Source organism: Peromyscus eremicus, chromosome 1 (genome assembly GCF_949786415.1).
Source record: "Peromyscus eremicus chromosome 1, PerEre_H2_v1, whole genome shotgun sequence".
NCBI classification, from domain to species: domain Eukaryota; kingdom Metazoa; phylum Chordata; class Mammalia; order Rodentia; family Cricetidae; genus Peromyscus; species Peromyscus eremicus.
Window position 1 is genome coordinate 6,426,362 of NC_081416.1, and position 21,607 is coordinate 6,447,968.

The following is a 21,607-nucleotide window of genomic DNA, read 5'->3' on the forward strand; positions in this document are numbered from 1 at the left end:
GCAGTAAATCTTTTCATAAACATTAGTTTACTTGTTCTAAGATTTTTCTGTAAACTTGATTGAGCAAATGGTAACTACCATTGTTACTATGATACTCACATGAAATCTATCTTCCTGTGTGTTGTCCGTGTATGTGCGTGCACACATGTGGCCGTCATTGGAGAGACGGCTCCCCACCTTAGTTCTGAGACAAGGGGTCTCACTGATTCCACTAGACGAGCTGGTGGCCTCAGGGACCCTCCTGTCTCTGTCGCTGTTGTGTTGGGATTACAGGCTCACATCTTCATGCCCAGCTTTTAAACTGTGTTCTGAGAGTTGAAGCTCAGGTCTGCAAGCTTGCATAGCGAGCATTTAGTCAAATGAGCTATCGCCCCAGGCCGTAAGACCATTGATGGAATGGTTCTTTGTGTGAGCTTTGTATGGAGGACTAGATTTACAAGCTCTCCTGTAATCCTCTTGCCCCTCAATACCACTTAGAGAAGACCTGCATCATTTAGGTCCAAGGTCATACAAATAACATGAAGTGCATTTAGAATTGTAGCACAGGCTTTCGTGAGTGGGTCCCAGTCTTCACATAGGGTCATGTGACTTGTTCAGTAACATGAAGGCTGTAAGTGATATCATTGGATCAACATCCAGGGCTTTTTTGACTCGCCACTTCTGCCTGTTTTCTGTGAGACTCAGAAAGGGACAGCTTCTGTTAATTAGTGTCACTGACTAGAAAGCAAGCTGTGGTCTCTGGAGACTCTTTACTCTCTTATAAGTTCTGGGCAAGGATGGTCAGAAGGCTGAGCCTACCAGAGCTGTGTAACGATACTTTGTTAGATTCTATCCATGGCTTCCAGGACAGGCTCTGAGGTCCCACTGAAGTCTAGGCTCTGTGTTAGAGCTGAAAACCATACTGGTCACTCATGTTTGGTTCTGGTGCTCTTTGTCATTGTGCTAGTGACTTGTCCTGAAGCTGCTAAGCTCACCGTGGGATTCCATGCCCCCTGGAACATCTCTCATCCATTCAGTGTGCAAAGACTCGGGGCAGGCCTCCAGATTGCTGTGGACAAGCTCAACTCAGAGCCAGTGGGCCTCGGGAACTTGAGCTGGGAGTTCACTTACACCAACTCAGCATGCAGTGCCACGGAGTCCCTTGCAGTTTTCATCAACCAGGTCCAGAGAGAACACATTCCTGCTCTGTTTGGACCAGCATGCCCAGAAGCAGCAGAGGTAGAGTATGCAGTATTCTAAAAATGTTGTCTGAGCTGGGCGGTGGTGGTGCATGCCTTTAATCCCAGCACTTGGGAGGCAGAGCCAGGTGAATCTCTGTGAGTTTGAGGACAGCCTGGTCTACAGAATGAGATCCAGGAAATGCACAAAGCTACACAGAGAAACCCTGTCTCAGAAAAAAAAAAAAAAAGTTGTCTGAGTTTCTACTGAAAGAGGGTGAGTGTACAGTTGAAGATACTGATTTCATTCGTCTCTTCTTATTGATTTTTTACATTTTTGATTAAAAGGTTAATTGTATATATTCATTGTACATGGTAGTATATTATATAAGGCCATCTTTCAGACAAGTATGTGCTATACATCTAATCAGTCTCTGAGCAAAAATCATCACAATTGCTGTCTAGGTCTTAGTTTCTGTTTTTTGAGATCATGTAACTAGAAGAGTTAGAAGTCTTTAAAGACTTGTAAGGAAAAATGATTAGTTCACGAACCCTGTTCCTCCTGCTTGTTTGACTGTTGCATGTAGACTCATAGTCATTACTCTCTTACGTTGTCAGCCACATGGTTTGGAGAATCTGAGACTGACAACAATGTTTGTTTTTAAATATAACAGTATCGATTGTTAAAGGAGGCTTCCTTTGGTGTGCATAATAAATTATTCAGGAATGCTGACAGTCAGCTGGAGAGAATACACTATGACAGTTTGCTTTAAGCTACAGAAAATGAGGGAGACATGCTATGTGTGGTTAATGGGAGTTGCTTAGTCAATGTCCTCTGGTGTCACACCATCTGAGAGAGGACGGGGAGAGTGACTAAGGAGGAACATTGCAGATCTCACTCCCTAATGCGGCAGAACTCTCTGGAATTGTTGCTGTAAGATTCAGCTGACCTTTGAGTTTGAAATATCCATCTCTCTGCATTTTACACCTATCTGGCTATACAAACCCTACTCCTCCTTCAAGGTCAATTCCAAGTGTTACTGAGGCAGCTTCTGCCCTCCTCTTTCATTTTACCTGTCCATAATTTAACAGTTTGAAGTAATTTATCATTAATTTGTATGAGTATGTTTCTCTGTGTATGTGAATTTGTCTCCTTTTTTGCAGGAAGTCTGTAAAACAGACTATAAAATTCTCTTTATTTTTCCCCCAGGCATTGAATTCTATTATTTAAGTTCATTTATAAATTTTGTTTTACAAGCTTTACTGTGGTGAGATTGAAAACCCACATAAATTTCTCCCAAATTAAATGTTTTGAAAGTTAAAAAAAGAGATAATTGACTGCTTTCCTAAATGCCTATAAATATTTTTCTATAAATCTTATAGGGCATATTGCTTTCTAGGGATATTTTTATATATCTCAGCTCCTATAAGGGGCCATAAACTTCTTTAAGGTAAAGGTATTCAAAATATTTTGCAAAATGTAGGATTTTAAAGAAAATACATAGAAACAAATAATGGATGAGTCCAGGAAGCAAGTAAATGGGGACACATGGCTTGAGTTCTAATCCCACTCTGGTAGCATTAGCTGTGTAACTCACATCCCTGCATCTCCACATTTCCATCTTTAAGATGGGAATGATGGTCAAGCAAATCCTATAGAAACCCTAGAAGTTTAAATGAGGGCTTAGCCCTAAGTGGGATGTTTACATCATACTCCTCCTGTCAAGCTCAAGGATCATCAAGGAAGAGGAGGAGGATAAAATATAGGAGCCAAAGGCAGTGGGTGACCACAACCAAACAGTGCTGTCAGGACACAGCAGGGAAGCTGCACACAGGCAAGAGCTCACTTTTAACTGTCACAGCATTCAGAAGACTTGTGTAAGATCGAGCCAAGCAAAGTCTAAGCACGCAATGGGGAGGCGGTCAGGATTTCCCACCCCAGATGAGAAACTATTGGCAATTGTTGGCTTTTCTCAGAGATGGAGTCAGTTTTCTTCAAGGATGCAACTCCTGTGAGGCTACCCACGTTCCAGTAGATGGCCCCATATCCATGCACGTGCTAGCAACAACTGAGTGGACTAAGTGGGTTAAAAGACAAGAAAGAAGAAAAGGAAAGTTGGGAAGGAATAGTTTTGGGGAACAAGAAGGAACTGGAGGAGAGGGAATGGGGTTGGAGTTGATTAAAACACATTGTATTCATGTACAAAACTTTCAAACAATAAAAATCCAACCTGAAAATCATTGCAGTCAATCAAGTTTGATTACAGTGTTTTTTTTTTTTTTTTTAAGAGATCCTTTAAAAAAAGTTTGACGTGAACATGAAAGTTCTTAATGGAGGCCTTTGAACATAGCAAGGGCTTGATAAATCCTTACATTTATTATTCCTGTCCCCTGAGGTCCCTGCAGTGCAGATTGTATGGAAGACATTGTCATTGACATTCCAATAGAGAAGGTGCAGAAATGACCCAGAGGTTCCCTGCATCTGAGTTCTCTGCAGACATTGACATGAAATGTGGTGTGGCATAAGCTCTGTTACGGAAGGCACTCCCTTGTTCACTTTCAAGGTTATTGGTTTGCTGGCCTCTGAGTGGAACATCCCCATGTTCGACTTTGTTGGACAAAGGGCAGCACTGGAGGACCACTTCTGGTGTGATACCTGCGTGACCCTCGTGCCACCCAAGCGGGAAATTGGGGCTGTGCTCCGGGAAAGCCTACGGTACTTGGGCTGGGAAGACATCGGGCTGCTTGGAGGGTCCTCCGGGGCTTCCTCCAGGGAAGGAGTGGATGAGCTGTGGAGGGCCGCTGAGGATGGACTCCAGTTGCATTTCACCATCACCGCCAGCGTGAAGTACAGCAACAGCAGCCCAGACTCTCTGCAGGAAAACCTCAGAAGCATGTCATCTGTTGCCAGGGGTAAGTAGGCAAGAATCTTCCTTTGCTTGTGTTTGAAGATTGTTTAGAAACAGCTTTGGGCTCTTTGTCTTTATACTTATTTTTCTGTAAGTGTAAAAAGCAAGTAGAAACAATGTACGAAATTAATGATACATTAAAGTAATTTCTTTATATATATAATATATATATATGTTTTTGTGTGACAGGAAATTTTGGCTGTTATAGTGTTGTGCTGCACAGAGTAAGTTCTAGAAGCATATTTCTGGTAGTCTGGGTCTTGGACTTTATTTGTTACTGAGAACATGGGCTTTGAAGACTGACACATTTAGTTTTTATTCCAATCTCCCCACTTTCTAGCTGTGTGTCCATGGGTGAGAATCCTAACCTCTCTGTGCCGTAGACATCTTCTCTATTAAATAAAGATGATCCATCATACTTCTTTCCCGGGAAGGTGGGGACTAAACAGGGTTATGTGTGGGAAGGGCTTAGTACTGTGTCCAGGTGGGTAGTTGGCCAACATATGGGAGCAGTCACTCTGGTGGTGCTGCTGAGAATGCCTTCATCAGTCACCGACTCCTCCACTGGGATTTGCCAAATCCTTGTCCTCAGAGTGACACCCATGGTCATGCTTTGGAGCTTGCCCTCAGCCTTGCAGGCTCAGCCCCGAGTCCCCCTCTTTAGGGATGCCTTCTCTGAATTCTCTCTCCTAAACTGGGATCAGATCCTTGCCTCTCTCTGGTGAGAGTGTTCAGTCTTCCCCTAAGCTCTCCACTTTCCACTCTGTCTGGGACTCCAAAAATGTCCTCTGTAGGCTCATGTGTCCAATGCTTAGTTTCCACATGGTGACTATTTTAGGAGGTTCTGGAATCTTCAGGGCAGTGCTTCCCAACCTTCCTAATGCTACGATCCTTTAATACAATCCCTCATGCTGTGGTGACCCCAACCATAACATTATTTTCGTTGCTACTTCATAACTGTAATTTTGCTACTGTTATGAATTGTAACGTAAATCTCTGTGTTTTCTGGTGGTCTTAGGTGACCCCTGTGAAAGGGTTGTTTGATCCCCAAAGGGGTCAAGACCTACAGGTTAAGAGCCATTTCTTTAGGAGATGGGCCTGGCTTCAGAAAATAGGTCACTGGGAGTGTGTTTGGAGGTTACGCCTGGGTCTGTTTCCTCCTCACCCCCTCCTTCCCACCACCATGATGATCCAGCTCAGGGCCCCGAGACCATGGACTGAACTCTCTGAGACTGTGAGCCCACACGACCCTTTCCTCTTTTAAGTCATTCTCCACGGTAGCTGTGTGAGAGTGATGACAGACAAGAGCTGATGCCCTCCCGACAGTGGAGCCCAGTCTGTCTTGCCCACAGCTGTTTCCTGTGGAGAACCCAGTGCCTGTCACACACTTGAAGATTATAGAGGAAGACAATAGCTCATCTAAAAGATAAACTGTTCATTGTGTGACTTCAAAATGAACGATGGTGTCACTGAATAGAAAGAAGCAAGGCACCTTGGCCATTCCTCCCCACCCCAACTCAGAAGCCCCAAATGTCCTTGACTCCAGGTCCACTTTAGTTTCCTCCTAATTGATGCACAGTTGAGGAGTCACTGATTTTGGGGTCAGTCAAATAAAATCAAGGAAGAAAAATAATCTCAAACTTCCTGGACTTGTACATTGTGGTGGCAGAAGACTGTAGCAAAGATTAGCTTCTGAAGGGCAACGGCTGGCAGCTTGTGCCACAGGCTTAGTTTAAATATACTGTCCTACAATAGCCTAGGCATTCCTATTTCCTGAAGTATGTTCAAAGAAATAAAAAGGCTGTGTCTTGTTTGGAGTGTTTTTATTTAGACATAAAAAAGAATGTATGTCTGTGCGGGCGTGTGTGATGCACACACGCATACATGTGAGAGCATGAGCAACTGTCTGACTGTTGTCCCTTCTTTTAGTTATAATCCTAATCTGCAGCTCAGAGGATGCAAAAGGCATTCTACAAGCTGCAGAGAACCTGGAACTCAACACTGGAGAATTCGTTTTCATCCTTTTGCAGCAGCTGGAGGTAGGGGTCTACCTACGGGTCAGTGGCTCTGTAGTGAGAAGTGATGAGAAGGGCCAGGCAACAGGATGTGTATGGGAACCAGATGCTCAGTACAGCTCTAGCAGCTCAGTACTCTTGAAGGTTTATCTTAACACCAGGCTGAGGGCCTGGGGGTACAGCTTAGTTAGTGGTGCTGGACACACAGATGTGAGTGTCACGTTGGTCCTCAGAACCCACTTTAAAAGGCTTGGTGGCCCACATTTGTAATCCCTGTTCTGGGGAGGTGAGGAATAGATTGCTTCCTAGGACTTTATTACTACCCAACCTAGCCTGGTTGGTGAGCTTCGGGCCTGTGAAAGACCCTGCTCAAAAATACAAGAGGATGGCACCGAAAACAACACTCAAGGTTGACCTCTGGCCTCCGCACATACACACAGGTGCACATGCACTTGCACACACACATACACACATGCATCACATCAGCATGAATGTATACACACACACATTAAAGTAGATCAAGACCGAACTGAAAGCATTTACCCAGAGTTCCTCGCCACAGTTAGTGAGGGACTAGACTTGGGCTAGAATGAAGTTAGCTGGCTCCAGAGTCCAGCCTCTGCCCTCCAGGTGAGCACACACCAGCCAAACTCTCATTCCTGCCAGGTACATAAGCCTGTCTGAAGGGCTTCAAGTGGCTCTCACTTCTCTTCTTCCATAGATTTCCCCATGCCCCTGTTGAACCTAACAAAGGCCTGCAGAGGCTATCGCATGGGCCCGGTGAGGCAGTTCTCAGGTGGTTTGGTTCTTTGATTAATGGTGGACGAAGCTAAAGAACCACACACTTTCCACACTACTGTTAGATATTTGACCTGTGCTGCTGCAAGGCAGACATGGTTATCCTTCCAGCTTTTAAAACCAAGACTTAGGTAGGGCAAGTGGGATGCCTCATCTGTGATCTCAATGCTCCCAAGTGGCACTGCTACTGTTTCAGACTGAGTCTTTGTTTGTTTGTTAGCTTCTTTTACAGAATAAGAAGTGGAGGCCCGGAGAAGTAAAACTAGCTTACCCCATGCTGCACAGCTACCACAAGAGTATTCTAGCTCTCAGTGTCTGCACATACTACACTAAAGACATCTAGAAGGACCACTTGCCTTTCTTTGGCTGTGTGTCCACGGTGTAGTTTCCAGTAGGTTTTGCTTTCTAAAATGAGCTTTTTTTATGTAATCAGAAGGAACTGAAATGGGCAAAGTGGATGTAGAGAGGGATAATAATGACCATATTTCTCTTCCTTTGTCAGGAAGTATTAGATGGCAAAACTGCCTCTGATTTTGTTGCTTGGCAGCTGGAAATCTCTCTCTCTCTGCTTTCCAGGGTATCCTCCTTCCTCTTTGTTATCACTACCCCCTTTCTTTACTTTCCCCTCATCTCTACTTGCAAAAAGATGATGAAAGGGGAGGATGGGGCAATCCTTAGGATTTTCAGAGAATCCCTCCCAACTCTTCTTTCTTCCTCGTAAAATTCTGATGGTCAATTCCAACTGCTTTAGAGTATAGGAAGAACAGAATGTAAAATATATGATGAAGTATCTATATAATTGAGTTCATCCTGCGTCTTAAAACAATGCACAAAACCAGTTAGGTTTATGTTGCAAAAAAATCAATCTGCAGATCAACAGTGTAGTGTAATATCAGTTATGTAAAATATGTATATTTTGTATGTATACACACACATACACAAGCATGTGTGTTTCTGTCCTTGCTTATACTAGGGAATTTGGGATACATGCAGTGAGTGAGTGGTATGCATTTGTCAGAGTAGTGATAATAATATAGATGATAGCACTGGTAATCAACACTGAAACCACAAGGCAAATGGAGACCAGACGGTCCTAAATGTGTTCAGCTTGGCAACCTTTGCTGTTGTGCCTTAGCTGCTTGGTGCCCACCATGTTCTTCCTTCTTTACCCTTTGGCTTCCTTCCTGCTGCTTGTGTGCTCACTAGCAAACTTTGACCCAGTATTGCAGAACCTTCTGGAATTACTGGATTTCCAAGAATTAGCCTACAACAATTAAAGTTCTGCGCTGTCGTGAATGTAGTTGGACTCCATGGGTCATTTCCTACAACATGGTGAAATTTACTTTGTTATTTTTCAGGACAGTTTTTGGAAAGAAGTACTGACAAATGGCACGGTGACAGGCTTCCCCAAAGTCTATGAGTCAGTGTTTCTCATCGCCCCCAGCTCCTATGGAGAAGGCCCTGGCGATGATGACTTCCGGAAGCAAGTCTACCAAAGGCTGAGGAGGCCACCCTTCCAAAGCTCCATTGCCTCTGAGGAGCAGGTCTGGTGTGGTTTTTGCCCAGTTGCTTTTGCATTTATCTTTCTTATTTTTGCTGCCTCCAACCCCAGCCCCTACAACCCCTCACCACACACACAGAGTTGTCTTTCTTCCACAGCCTAAAGTAAACAGTGGTTTGGTGTTCTTTTATGAAGTCCGTACCCATGACCACAGAGGAGTCGGAGTTATCAGATGGAAAGCTACTGGCCTTTGCTATTTGCTATCTGTGGAGTCTTGGAGTGAATTACCTAATTTCCTCATAGCTGGCTTCCCTCAAACGCAAACTAGAATCATTAATGGCATCTACCTTCCAGACTGGCCCTGAGTGTTCGACAATACACTATGTTGATGTAGCAGAAGAAACACCAGTGCGCCCTCAGGCTATCTGATTGCCTTTGTCAGGAGGACAACAGGACTAATAGCCAGGATGGAACAGTCAAACATGGAGCCAGCACAGCTCAGATAGGCTCTGTCAGGACAGTCACGAGAGGGGCATCAGCCAGCAGGAATATGAGTCTACATAGAAGAAGAACAACATGGGAAGTGTTTTAGAGAGAATGTTGGCAAGAGAGGAAGCTACTTCTACTCTGGGGTCATGCTGAGACACTGAGGACAGGGCCTGATGAGGAACGAGGGTTAGACTGTGGATCCTACCAGGGTGAGAAGATGCTTATTTCTAGGTACTGCTCTGTTCCTGCTGCTGTGGGGGAAAGGCACCTAGCACTGAATAGGCACTTACACTTTTGTTGATTAAATGAGCAGGTATTGAAGACCTACTGTGGACATCTGGCTTGTAATAGTTTAACCTATTCTCCCTCATCTAGTGCTACAAATGTTTCATGAGTCATTTTATCTCCATATTATAAATAAGTGAGCTGAGGTCCGGAGAGGATACAGATCTCGCCTCTACTTACAGCCATAAAATGGTAGACATTCTAGCTTCTGAATATTTCACTTAAGGCACACACCCCCTCCAAAAGAATAGCTGATAGCATCTGAAGCTGGTCTTGGTCTGAGCATGTGATCCAATTGGACAACTGGGGCATAAGGAAAGGCAAAGACTTGGATAGCTAGGCTTGATATCCACCGGGCATGGGCGTGAGGTATCCCCTGTTCCTCTCAGTTAGGCTGGGCCTGTGCTCAGGTGATAGAGAATGATTTCTTCTGGTTAGGTGGTGGAAGCCGGGTGTATGAACACCATGTTTGCTTCTCTCGTTGAAGGTGAGCCCTTTCTCTGCCTACCTCCATGATGCCCTCTTACTCTATGCTCAGACTGTGGAGGAGATGATCAAGGCTGAGAAAGACTTCTGGGATGGGCGGCAGCTGATTAGCACCCTAAGGGCTGGCCAGATCACACTGCAGGGTAAGGTGGTCTCTGAGCTCAGGCTTCTTAACCTCATCCCTGTGGACTTGGAGATGCTGGGCATGAGCTGTAGGCTTCCTGTGTTAGCCTCATCCCTGTGGGCTTGGAGATGCTGCCAGGCATCATCGGCTTTCTGAAAGTCCCACCTTGCTCTGCTACAGAATCTTTATCATCTCAACAAGATTCCAGTCTTCCACAGGGTACACGGGCTGAAAGCCTCCTGACTGCTCTGAGTTTCCCCAACCAGGGGAAGGGGCCTCTGAGCATTTTATCCTCTTCTCCTGGGCACTCTTTCTCACAGCTTCTACTAATACCCTCCTCAGGAGACTTGCCTGTACAACATGTCTAAATAGCAAGGCTGTAACATTCCAGGAAGAAAGGGGCACCAGGCCCCATAGCCCTGAGTTGCATTTCAACTCGGCCTCCCTTGGCTCTGGAAGGAAGAATTGGGACCCTGTGATAGGACTGAGATTCTCCTTTTCTGAGGCCTGATGTATGTGGTCACCAAGATCACAGAGCCAGGCACATAGTAGGTACTTCATAAATGACAATATTGTGTCCTGTCTGCAGTGGAACCTGACATCAGGGCATGGCTGCTGGTTTGGGGCATAGAATAGGCATTCCCTTTGCTGAAGTCTCTCCTTGATAAATGGAGTTTAGCATGTCCTAAGCAAGGACAGCAAGACTGCCGGGTGGAACTGAACACCCTGCCAAAGCTTCGGCGCCCACCAGAGTCAGAAGGAAGGGCCCAGAGAGAAGGAACCTGTGTCTCAGGGATGCTTACTGGGAGTAACCAGCATGGCAGGGACCAGAGAGGCTCTTGTCTGTCTTTCATGCCCAGCCAGCTACTGTCCTAGGGACATTCAGCTTCCAGTCATCATATGTTCTGATTCCATAGGAAGTGGTTTTATATGAAATGCGTGCAAGATGGCTTCATTTTTTTTCCCTCAACACTGGATGAGCCTCCCGATTTAGAGCTAAATAGATAGTTTGCCTTCCCAGTGTGACTCTACTTCTGAGTCACCTTCTGCCCCTCAGTGTACATGTTGACCCTAGCTCAGATTCTGTCAAATGGCAGAACCTGCTGTCCATGTCTGGTGGGGAGTGGGTATGCCAATCAGAGCTGGTACGGGCTGCTGTTTTCAGTCATGAGTGTCACTTTGTCCTTACCTGGTATAATCTCTCTTTCCAGGAATCACCGGCCCTGTGCTTTTGGACTCCCAGGGGAAAAGGCACCTGGATTACTCAGTCTATGCTCTACAGAAATCTGGAAACAGATCTGTTTTTCTTCCTTTTCTTCTTTATGACAGTTTTCAGAAAGTGATCAGGTATTGGTGGTCACTTCTGTAAGATTGATCATGCTGTAAGAAGAACCTGGGGTAGGGGACCAGAGCTTTGGAATCCAGTTCTAGAATATCCCACTAAACAGTCTGTTCACTACGGTATGTCCAACCAGTGGCCTGTGGACTGCATATGTTTCAGGATAGTTATTGTTCGGCTGGAAACTCCAGCTCACTCTTGCTTGATCTGGAAAACTCTACTCCTCTCTCTCAAACCGGGCCCTCTCAGAGAATTTCCGAGAAAGAAAAGGCACCAAAAAGCCCAGATACCCATTGCTGGTGGCTGCAGCAGCTCCTCCCTTCAGTTGCCAGCAGCCCAAGTCCCTGCCCAAAGCACTCAGCTTTCGACCATACTTGGGCACAAACCCAGCTTGTGGCGGACAAATCATTACCCCTCGCCTACAGGCTATATAAGCTCTCAGCTTTAGTTCAGGCACGTGAATTCTCCTGCCTCCATTTCTGGGGCTGGAGAGCTCACCCAGGAGTTGCTTTGCTCAAATAAACCTGTTCTTTTGCTTTTTAATTCAGCTTAATCTGGCTTACTGTGTTAGCCGAGACACCTATTGTCATGATACAGAAAACCTATTAGTTATGAATGCAGCCCAATATAATACTGTAAACGCACATAAAACATGAGGCTTTTTTTTTTTTTTTTTTTTTTTTTGGTTTTTCGAGACAGGGTTTTTCTGTGTAGCTTTGCGCCTTTTCCTGGAACTCACTTGGTAGCTCAGGCTGGCCTCGAACTCACAGAGATCCGCCTGGCTCTGCCTCCCGAGTGCTGGGATTAAAGGCGTGCGCTACCACCGCCCGGGTGAGGCATTTTTTTTATATATATGTACACACACACACACACACACATCAATCAATTCTTTGTTTTTGTTTGTGTTTTTCTGGACATGGTCTCTCTGTGTAGCCCTGGCTATCCTGGAACTAGCTCTGTAGACCAGACTGGCCTCAAACTCACAGAGATTCACCTGCTTCTCCCTCCTGAGTGCTGGGATTAAAGGTGTGCGCCACCACCATGCAGTCAAAATCAGTTCTTGGGCATGGACTTTGTGGACAACAACATCCTACTACAATGTCAGAGCTTCTGAACTCACAAAGATCAACTTTGGGGCTTTAAGGTGGTTTTGCCCAGATTGTGGGTATGGACTTTTCCAGGTCCCAGGGGAGAACACAGAAACACAGTACCCCAACTGTAATAACTCCATAGGGGTTTTGCTTCCTTTGACGCCCCAGCTGAATCCCATTCTCAGTGTGTTCAGAAGAAGTCCTGAGCCCCCAAAGCAGTGAATCATGGGGTCACCTACAAGCCCAAGCTCACATTCAGTAAAACCACTCGTCTATAAATCTGCCTCCCTGAGACTCACGTGGACATCAGGGCCCTGTGCTGTTCTGGGCTCCCAGTACCAGAAACTCCTACAAAAATCCATTGTATTGTTTCCTCAGCTACAAACCAATGAGGAAATGAAAAGGAATGCTAGTGCTTAATTCAATGTCTACCTGTCCACTGCCACCAGCCCAAACTCCATGTGAGACATTTCCCCTCCCTTATTCTTTGAGAAAAGTTAAGGTCCAGAGTAGGCCAGCACAGAAACAAAGTAACGGTAACAAACCAAATCCTCAGTTTGGTAGGAAGGGGTGCATTCCATGCAGGGAGCAACATTCGGTCTGTGAACTATCAAAATACTTGCTACGCCAAGCACGGCTGACACTGGTAGCATTGGCTCATGACCTTTTAGTCAAAAGAGACATGGTTTAAGTTACAAGAGGTGGAAGCTATTCCACCTGGAAAAAAAGAGAAGACATTGCTTTCCCTGAATTACGTGGCTAGAGGCTAGATGTGAAGTTTGAAGAGCCTAAGGGAAGTAGAAAAACGAATTAGTGACCAGAGCCTGTTTGCCTTGTTGTTGTTGTTGTTTGTTTACATTTACTCCTCTCTGGGCATACACGCATGAGGGACATGTTCATATGCATGCATGCATGAGGGACATGTTCATATGCATGCATGCATGAGGGACATGTTCATGCCATGGCATGAATGTGTAGCTACAAGGACAACTTTGGGGAGTTGGTTCTGTCCTTTGATTGTGAGAGTCCCAGGGACTCAACTGCATCACTAGGCTTCACAGTCAAGGGCCTTCACCCATTGAGACATCTCTCTAGCCCCCGTTTTGTTTGTTTTTTTAATGTATGGCTCCGTTGCTCTTGTTGTATATGAGGTAAAGACAAGTAGAATAAGTGCACTGAACACGAACCTTTGTCTTTTCTGCTTTAAAGACCCTGGAGGAATGTCTCTAACATCTCTTGGCTCCGCGGCTCCCTTCCTGAAGACAGACCCATCTGTGGAGTTCATAACAAGCTTTGCAAAGCTGAGCCTTCTCCTATAGCAGGTGAGCACGGCAGATCTGAGAAGGTAGCAGGGACGGTCTCTCAACAGCACTGTCGTTAGGGCCAGAAAGCCTTTCTGTGTGAGACCGTCCTGTGGTTTTGGACAATGAGAAGTAGCAACCCTCTAGCTAGATGGAACTGAGAGTATTTTCAGACACCGTCAGTATCGCCCGGGGCACCACTGCCCACCTTCCCTGTTTAGAGCCAGCACTATAAAGAACCTCTTGAGATTTGAGTCCTAGAACTCTCTTCAAGGAGGTAGAAGTAGTCTGGGCAGGAGGACGTGGCTGAATAACCAGTTAGGAGCCTGGTTTTGCGTTAGATAGGCTGTGCCTGGAGAACAACACTATGAGAATGCATAGTGTTCTGTTGAACACTACTATGGAAGTGTTCTGGAAGTCATTGCTATGTTCTTACTATAGAAGTTTCTGTCAACAAAAAATGAGGTGACTATATCTATGAAATTATCTTTAAAATGTCTATGAAATTCTTGCCACGGTAGCTGGGTTGGGTTGGGTTGGGTTGGGTTGGGGGTGGGGCTAGCGTAATAGGATCCCAGCAGAGCCAAGTCTGAATGGCTTCAGCATGTCACAAACTTATACCACATCTGGACAGCCTTGGAGACACCTGCTTGGCAGGGACGTGCTTACCTCTGCTCATAGGTGGGCCTGAGCAACGATTGTCTCCACCTCCAGGTATGACCACACCTGTTGAGATGCTCACAGCCACACTTCTGGCTCTTGCCGCAGCAGCTGCCATTGTAGGTCTGGTGTTACGGATGCCCAGAGGAAAAGTGCAGCGCCATCGTGGAAACACCTTGTGGCAGATCCATTATGACAGCATCACTGTTCTGCCCCAAGACAAGGTGAGGCCACACACCTTCCTGGGGACTGTCAAAGGGACGGTCCCTAGGAACTCATGAGAGCAAGGGGACGACTCACTGATGAAGTGAGCACTCAGAAGAGTCTTAAGACCTGAGTTAAGTTTCTAGGCTACATTTTTCTGAGAACACTACCCTGCCTCCCAAAAACTCAAAATTTTTTTAACATTAAACATTTTTGTTTATATCATACATCTATACAGTTTATCCATGCCTCCATTCCCTCCTTCTCTCTCCCAAAACATCTTCATTTCTCTCCCAACTTCATGCCCCCCAACACTAAGTCCATAGGCGAATGTGTGTGGGGTCATGGGGAGCCTATCGGTGGCCACCTTCTCCACTCCAAGAGTGACTCTGTCTTTCTCCCTCAGCAGCCAAAGCTTCCAAGAGCTCCTCTGTGCTCCATGTTGGATTTTTTAACTGGCTTGATCTCGTGTTGGGCTTGTGCTGGTAACCATGGTGTCTGTGAGTTCGCCAAGGCCAGTCTTCCACTCATCCAGCCCTTACATTCTTTCAGCCCCCTCTTCCACAATGCTCCCTGAGCCTTGGGAGGGGAGGTTGATGTGTGCTTCCATCTGTGACTGAGTCTCAGCTTTGGACTCTTTGGAAATGACTGGCAGCCCTCTAATGCTCAACTCTTCTGTGGGGGTTCCTGTGGAGCATCTGGTCCTGTCCAAAACAGTAACCCCTTTAACTGCCAATGAGTGCTACAATCAGTTCATTTGCATAACAATCATAGCAATCTACTATCCAGGGTAGCCCAGGCACAGTTCAGGCCTTCAGGATGCCCCAGAGAAAGGCAGAGGGATGTCTCCATGGTAAGGTGGAAGCCTCAAAATGGAGAGTAACTTGAAGGCTTCTGAGAGGAGGTGCTATTTAGGAAGAATGAATTGCCAACAGTGACAAGGAGAGGAGTCACACAGAATGTGTCAGGATATCAGAATATTAGAACATGTCATGCTGAAGGCTGGAAAGATTGGTACCAAGTCTGGGAGATTTCAGTGTCCTGAAACCAAGAAATGGGCTTCTTCTATTAGTCAGTTACTTCCAAATGTCCCCAGGGATTGGAGTCTCCTCTTCCCTCCCCACACACAGAGCTGTAATCTGATTTGCTCGGTTTTGTATATTAGGGTGCCATTAATATTCACTTTAAACAGGAGTAGGCTCCTATGCTCTGAAGTGCTGGAAACATTAAACATAGAGGTAACCCAGCCTCACTCAGGAAAACAGCTCCATCCCCACCTCTACAACAGGCAGTCTGGCCTCCAAGCCTGCGCTACCCCTGGGAGTGCTGAGGCCAGGAGGGAGGCATGCAGCAAGTAGATGCATGTTGGATCAGAAAGATCAGAGTTCAAGGCCTGGCTTTCCCAGGTATTGACTATGTAACCTCATAATTCATCCTCTTTATCTACAAAATATAGCATCCTGTGGGCACTAGGCCATGCTGCTGAGAGCAACCAGGCTATGTCTTGTTTTCCAGCTGTCCCAACGAGGCACGCCTGTGTCAAGATACAACGTTAGTAATGCGTCTACTGTGAATATTTCTGCAGATTGTAGCTCCTTTGCCAAGAGCCAACGGGGTGAAGAGATGTTTTATGCCCCCGTGGGGCTTTACCAGGTACTCCTGTGCATATGAGTGTCAATGTGGATTTCTGTCCCATTCTCCAGTTGAATTTGGTCAGGCTGGGCTTTATGAATACAAGGACATTCTCCAAGCAAAATCCTGGGTGGTTTTGTGTCTATAGATTGGTGTTTCTCTAACTGTGAGAACTGAAACACAGTAAATTTTAAAAAAAACACAGAAAAGTATGCACCAATATTACGTCTTACTTTAAAAAGAACTTAAGACATGTTTCTAAAGTGAAGATTTGGGTCAGCAGGACAGAGGCTGAGATTCTGCATTTGCCACAAGCTCCCCTGTGATTCCTACACAAGGGACTCAATCAGACTTAGAACCCCCAGTAGAGCCTTCTGTGGCGATGGCAGTATCCCAATGCTACCATAGCCCCTAGCTACAGGTGACAGAATACTAGTGTCTCCAAGGGAGCTGAGCGTTAAAGGTAATTAAATTTAAATAACTAAGGAGCTGTGGCGATGACTCAGCCAGGAAAGCTCTCACTGTGTAAGCACATGGACCTGAGTTTCAATCTCCAGCACCCAAATCAAACAGCAACCGGGAGCGGCATGTGCCTGTGACCTCAGCGCTGGAGAGGTGAGACAGGCTTATTAACCAGCCAGTGTAGCTGAACCCAGGAGCTTCAGGTTCAGCAGGAGACCCAGTCTCAAAAGTAGGGCAGACACCGACAGATGAAAACACCCAACATTGACGCTGATAACATATGCGTGTCCAGCTACACACGCACACCATTTGAATAGTCCCTTGTGGTTAGTGGCAAACTTAGTAGGTAGCACAGTCTCAGAGTGTGGATTTCTTTACCCCGGGACTTTAATGACTCTGTGCTGGGTACTGATACATCTGCAGTGTAAAACTGGCAGCTATTGAAGCACAGACATCACTTCCCCCATCCTTTCTCAGCCAGCCTGGAATGCCCCAGAGCACATGCTTAGTCACCCTTTAAAAGCTCAGCTCCCTTTGGGGAAAGTTAAATAGGTCCTGGGAAATGGAGGCAGAAAGTGCCAAGCAAAGCCATCACTGACCATTGCTCTAAAGTGTGGTTTCAGTTTCTGGCAGTGTTCTGTCCACTCTGTCTTCCCCACCCCAGCTGGAACCCTCTCACCCTTCAGGTTTCAGTAGGGGCATCACTTATTCCAAGAACCTTTTCCTCAGTCCCACAGGGGTCCCCTCCTCCGTAGGAATCCTGTCTCCGTCCCAAATCCTTCACAGTTGCTTCTACCCTCGAAGAGGCAGACCTGGGATGATACTTAGCTGATCTGACTGAGCCTTGCCCTCCTTCATGTTTGTGGACTATATCCTTCCTTCTAATCAGCTCCTACCTCATTATTGCATGGTTTGATGCTTGGGGATTGAGTGACTCTAAAGGCAGACCCAGTAGGTAACAAAAGTAAAATCTGCCATTTCACAGAAGCTTCATGTGCCAAGTGTTGCTTTCACTGATCCCAACCTTCCCCAAACCATCAAAGTTTGGTAGTGGTGTCCCCTGACATGTAAGGGAAGAAAGAGAGGTTGGGAGAAATTAAACTGAACTGTCACCATGGGCTTGAACTAGGCACCTGACTCTAGATTTAGGGTGTCAACTCACTATTTCCTTGAATGATAATGAGACATAGAAGAGAGAGTTAGTCTTGGAATCAGATATTCCGGTCTGGCTGCACCACTACACATGTGCCACCCTGGACAAGCTACCCAACCTCAGTGATCCTATCCAGAACGGGGCCAACCACAGCTACCTTGCAGGGCTGTGTTGACAGTTGAAGGAGACCTTACTGCTGAACAGCTAGAGTCCTAGACCTACCACCATGTTACCAAGGGAGTTGACCGGTCAGAGAGGAGCTGGATGCTATCTCCCATACATGGCTTTCTTCTCAGTTTTCCCATTTCCCTTTCTCACCTTTTCTGAGTGGCAATGTTTCTGGCTCGTCCTGAGTTAAGAACATTTGGGGCTAGAGAAATGACCAGTGGTTAAGAACACTGGTCGCTCTTCCAGAGAACCTGGGTTGGATTCCTAGCACACACATGACAGCTTACAACCACCTGAACTCCCATCCCAGGGGATCTAATGCTCTCTTCTATTCTCCTCAGACACTGCACACATTTGGTGCACAGATATACATGCAGGCAAAACACCTACGCATTTAAAATGCTAAAAGAGAAAAAAAAAAAAAAAGAACTTTCTACTTTGTCTCTGATTCCAGGGAAATCGCGTGGCCCTCTGCCATATTGATGACGGAGCAGAAGCATGGCTTAAGGAGCCAACTGTGCTGCAGGAAGTCTGGCTGGTGAGGCTCCTCTCTGCCCAGCCCTCTGTTCCCACTGTGAGAAGTGGCCTCCCTCCCAGAGGTTCAATGGTGAAAGGGTGTTTCTCCAGTTTGATGTACTACTTCAGAGTACATCCTCAGAGATTACTCCTTCTCTGCTGTGGGGGCTTGGACCTCAGACTCTTGGCCTTAGACGGGAACCTGAGGTCTGGCTCCCTCCTACCTCTACCTACCCCCTAACTTTTCCTGGCCTTGATTCAGCCCTTCATCCCCTGACTGTGATGATCACCTGCTTCCTTTTGAACTTGGATCTCGGGAGGGGAGGGTTTGATGCTTTGCCAATGACCCAGTGTCACATGCTGGCATTCACAGCCATGACCAGGGAAGCAGTGCAGGGTCCACCTGGGAGGATGAGGTGTAATTACTAGCCACGGCTTGGATTGGCCTTTGATAACCCCCTGGTTTGTTTGCTGGACTCCCTGGGTTTACTTCCTGGCTGTGCATTTGTCAGTTGTATCCCCTTCAACAAGCTGCTTCTCCTTTCGGGCATCTGTTCCTCTGCCTGTAAAATGGAAGGAGTTCTTCTCTCCTAGCACCTTGGCAGTTAACTGAAAGCAGACGAAGCACACAGTATGATCACTATGCAAGGCACTCTCCATACATAACGATATTGCCACCATTATTTCCAGATGTGTGAATTAAAGCACGAAAACATCGTCCCCTTCTTTGGCGTTTGCACAGAACCACCTAACATCTGCATTGTCACCCAGTATTGCAAAAAAGGAAGTCTCAAGGTAAGCAAAAATATTAAGTCTTACGTCGGGCTTCATTAGACGGTGAGTGGGAAACCTTATCCATCTCCCTCCCATTCATCCATGCATGGTCCTTTTTAGTCTCATTGAAAGTCCTGAATTATCTTAGCCTTCTTCCCGGGATCAAAGTAGTGTGACTCTGCCAACTATTGGTTTCCTTTGCTCTGGGTGGAAACTGCATGACCTTGATTCGTTATATAATGTCACCCCTTTTCCTGAATCCCACCCCTCCTCTGGCACATGGCCATCAGTTTTCTGTCAGGGAAAAGATGTGTTGGTAGAATTCAAGACTGTATCCTTTCTCCACACTGAGAAGACTATGCCAGCTTCTGTGAAGATTTCCACTTACATGTCACATGTTCCTCCTTACATTAGTTCCAGCTGAAAGGACATGAGCTATATCATCTTCTGTCCTGCTCCATGTCAGAAGCATTGATCACAGTGTGTCAGCTTAAGTCTGGGTGATATTGGAATAACTGTGTTTTCTAGGATGTTTTGAGAAACTCCGATTATGAGATGGACTGGATATTCAAGCTCTCATTTGCATATGACATAGTCAATGTGAGTACAACAGAAACTAACTTAAAGAATATATATCATAGCATTCTTGAGTTTTCCTCCATGTTGAGTTAAATCATTGCTGGCTCTCTTTAAATCTCTTTAAATGGAATGACTACAGGTTTAAATTTGATCACTTCAATCAGATGTTCCATGATTTTTTCATTTTCTAATCACATGTCAATATGGAGGGAGAAAAGTGCTTTAAACCAAAGATGGAATGAATACCAGGCTTGCCCAATCAGGAAAGAGCAGGGCATTTAGACTTTGGCAAGAACTTCTTGTCCCAGAAAGAATTCAATCACCAGACCACAAGTTGAGCTGAGGAAGATATGCCTGTCTTCTCTCTAGCTCTTGAGTCCTTCCCAAGAACCTGGGGATCAGTACTACAAATGTGGGCTAAAGGTGTAAATATCAGAGAGTGTGAAAAGCATAGCTTTTATTTGGGACACAAGGGGCTATGACGGCTGTAGTTGAGAGGAGAATGATAATAACTGTAACAGCACACACACATTTCCCATACCACATGATGTAGCATGAAGAACTAGAGATTTCTACTATGTTTTATAAAAGGGAGGAATCCAGTCTCCCATATAGGTTCCCACCAGGGTCTGGCAAGGACCATTCAGAGGAGGGTAGAGAGAGATCCATTTCTTCCATGGAGGTAGGGAGTCTGCAGAGAGTGAGTGGCTAGATCCAAAAGCCCAGATAACTCATAGTAGGTGTACAGATGGTGATGAGGGATGAGGAAGGCAGGTGTGTAGTTGAAAAGATGAGCTATGGAGTGTGCCACATCCAGTAGACATGATCCAGCAACTTGAGGCTGCTTCCTCAAGCAGGACTAGCATGTGGCTGTCCTTGGTTTGCTGTGTACACTTCTGCCACTTAAAAGAACCAAGAAAAGCACCTGGAATTTTGATGTTTAGTTTCTTGAGTTCTTTATATATTTTGGAGATCAGCCCTCTGTCAGATGTGGGGTTGGTGAAGATCTTTTCCCATTCTGTAGGCTGCCGTTTTATCTTATTGACCATGTCCTTTGCCTTACAGAAGCTTCTCAATTTCAGGAGGTCCCATTTATTAATTGTTGTACTCAGTGTCTGTGCTACTGGTGTTATATTTAGGAGGTAGCCTGTGCCCACGTGTTCAAGGCTACTTCCCACTTTCTCTTCTATCAGGTTCAGTGTAACCGGATTTATGTTGAGGTCTTTGATTCATTTGGACTTGAGTTTTGTGCATGGCTATAGACACAGATCTATTTGGATTGACAGCTGGGGAGCCTACATGGGACTAAACCAAGCCCTCTGAATGTGGGTGACAGTTGTGTGGCTTGATCTGTTTGTGGGGCCCCTGGCAGAGAGACCAGGACTTATCCCGGGTCCAAGAGCGGGTTTTTTAGAGTCCATTCTCTATGGTGGGATGCCTTGCTCAGCCTTGATCCAGGGAGGAGGGGCTTGGTCCTGCTCCAACTTGGTATGCCAGCCTGTGTTGACTACCCAAGGGAGGCCTTACCCCCTATGAGGAGTGAATGGGGATGGAGTGGGTGAAAGGGGGGAGCAGGAGAAGGGGAGGGAGTGGTAACTGTGGTTGGGATGTAAAATGAAAAAAAATTAAATAAAATAAGATGTAAAGAAAATAAAAGAAGAAAAGCACCTGGAAGTAGATCTAAAGAGGAAGGTATTTCAACTTACCCATGGTAGGAACTGTCAGAGCAACCTCCAGCCAGCATTCAGTCATCAATAAACAAACTCCTTAGAGGACACCCTGCTAGGCATTGGAAGGGCCACAGCATGAAAGCTAAGCCCTGTCCTTCCTGAAGCTTGGGACACTGACTCACTGAATGACCTTGCTAATTTATCCCTCTCTGCATTTTCTTGTAAGGGGACTGCGTGTTGGTCTGGTTGGCTTCAAAACCTTCCCTTTCTCAAAGGTTTCACTGCCCTTTGTTC

General features: G+C 45.9%; 1 protein-coding gene across 1 annotated transcript in view; it reads left to right on the forward strand.

Moving 5' to 3' along the window:
- The first annotated feature begins 831 nt into the window (after positions 1-831).
- The window catches only part of LOC131895477 (guanylate cyclase 2G-like), a 42,405-nt gene continuing 21,629 nt past the window's right edge, over positions 832-21,607 (forward strand). The window contains exons 1-12 of the mRNA XM_059245898.1: positions 832-1,218; positions 3,722-4,070; positions 5,996-6,105; positions 8,238-8,423; positions 9,642-9,783; positions 10,976-11,111; positions 13,404-13,516; positions 14,210-14,379; positions 15,875-16,012; positions 18,229-18,312; positions 18,981-19,085; positions 19,593-19,664. Of these exons, the coding sequence (XP_059101881.1) occupies positions 835-1,218; positions 3,722-4,070; positions 5,996-6,105; positions 8,238-8,423; positions 9,642-9,783; positions 10,976-11,111; positions 13,404-13,516; positions 14,210-14,379; positions 15,875-16,012; positions 18,229-18,312; positions 18,981-19,085; positions 19,593-19,664 (1,989 nt within the window). The 5' untranslated portion in view covers positions 832-834. The remainder of the gene's footprint in view (positions 1,219-3,721; positions 4,071-5,995; positions 6,106-8,237; positions 8,424-9,641; positions 9,784-10,975; positions 11,112-13,403; positions 13,517-14,209; positions 14,380-15,874; positions 16,013-18,228; positions 18,313-18,980; positions 19,086-19,592; positions 19,665-21,607) is intronic.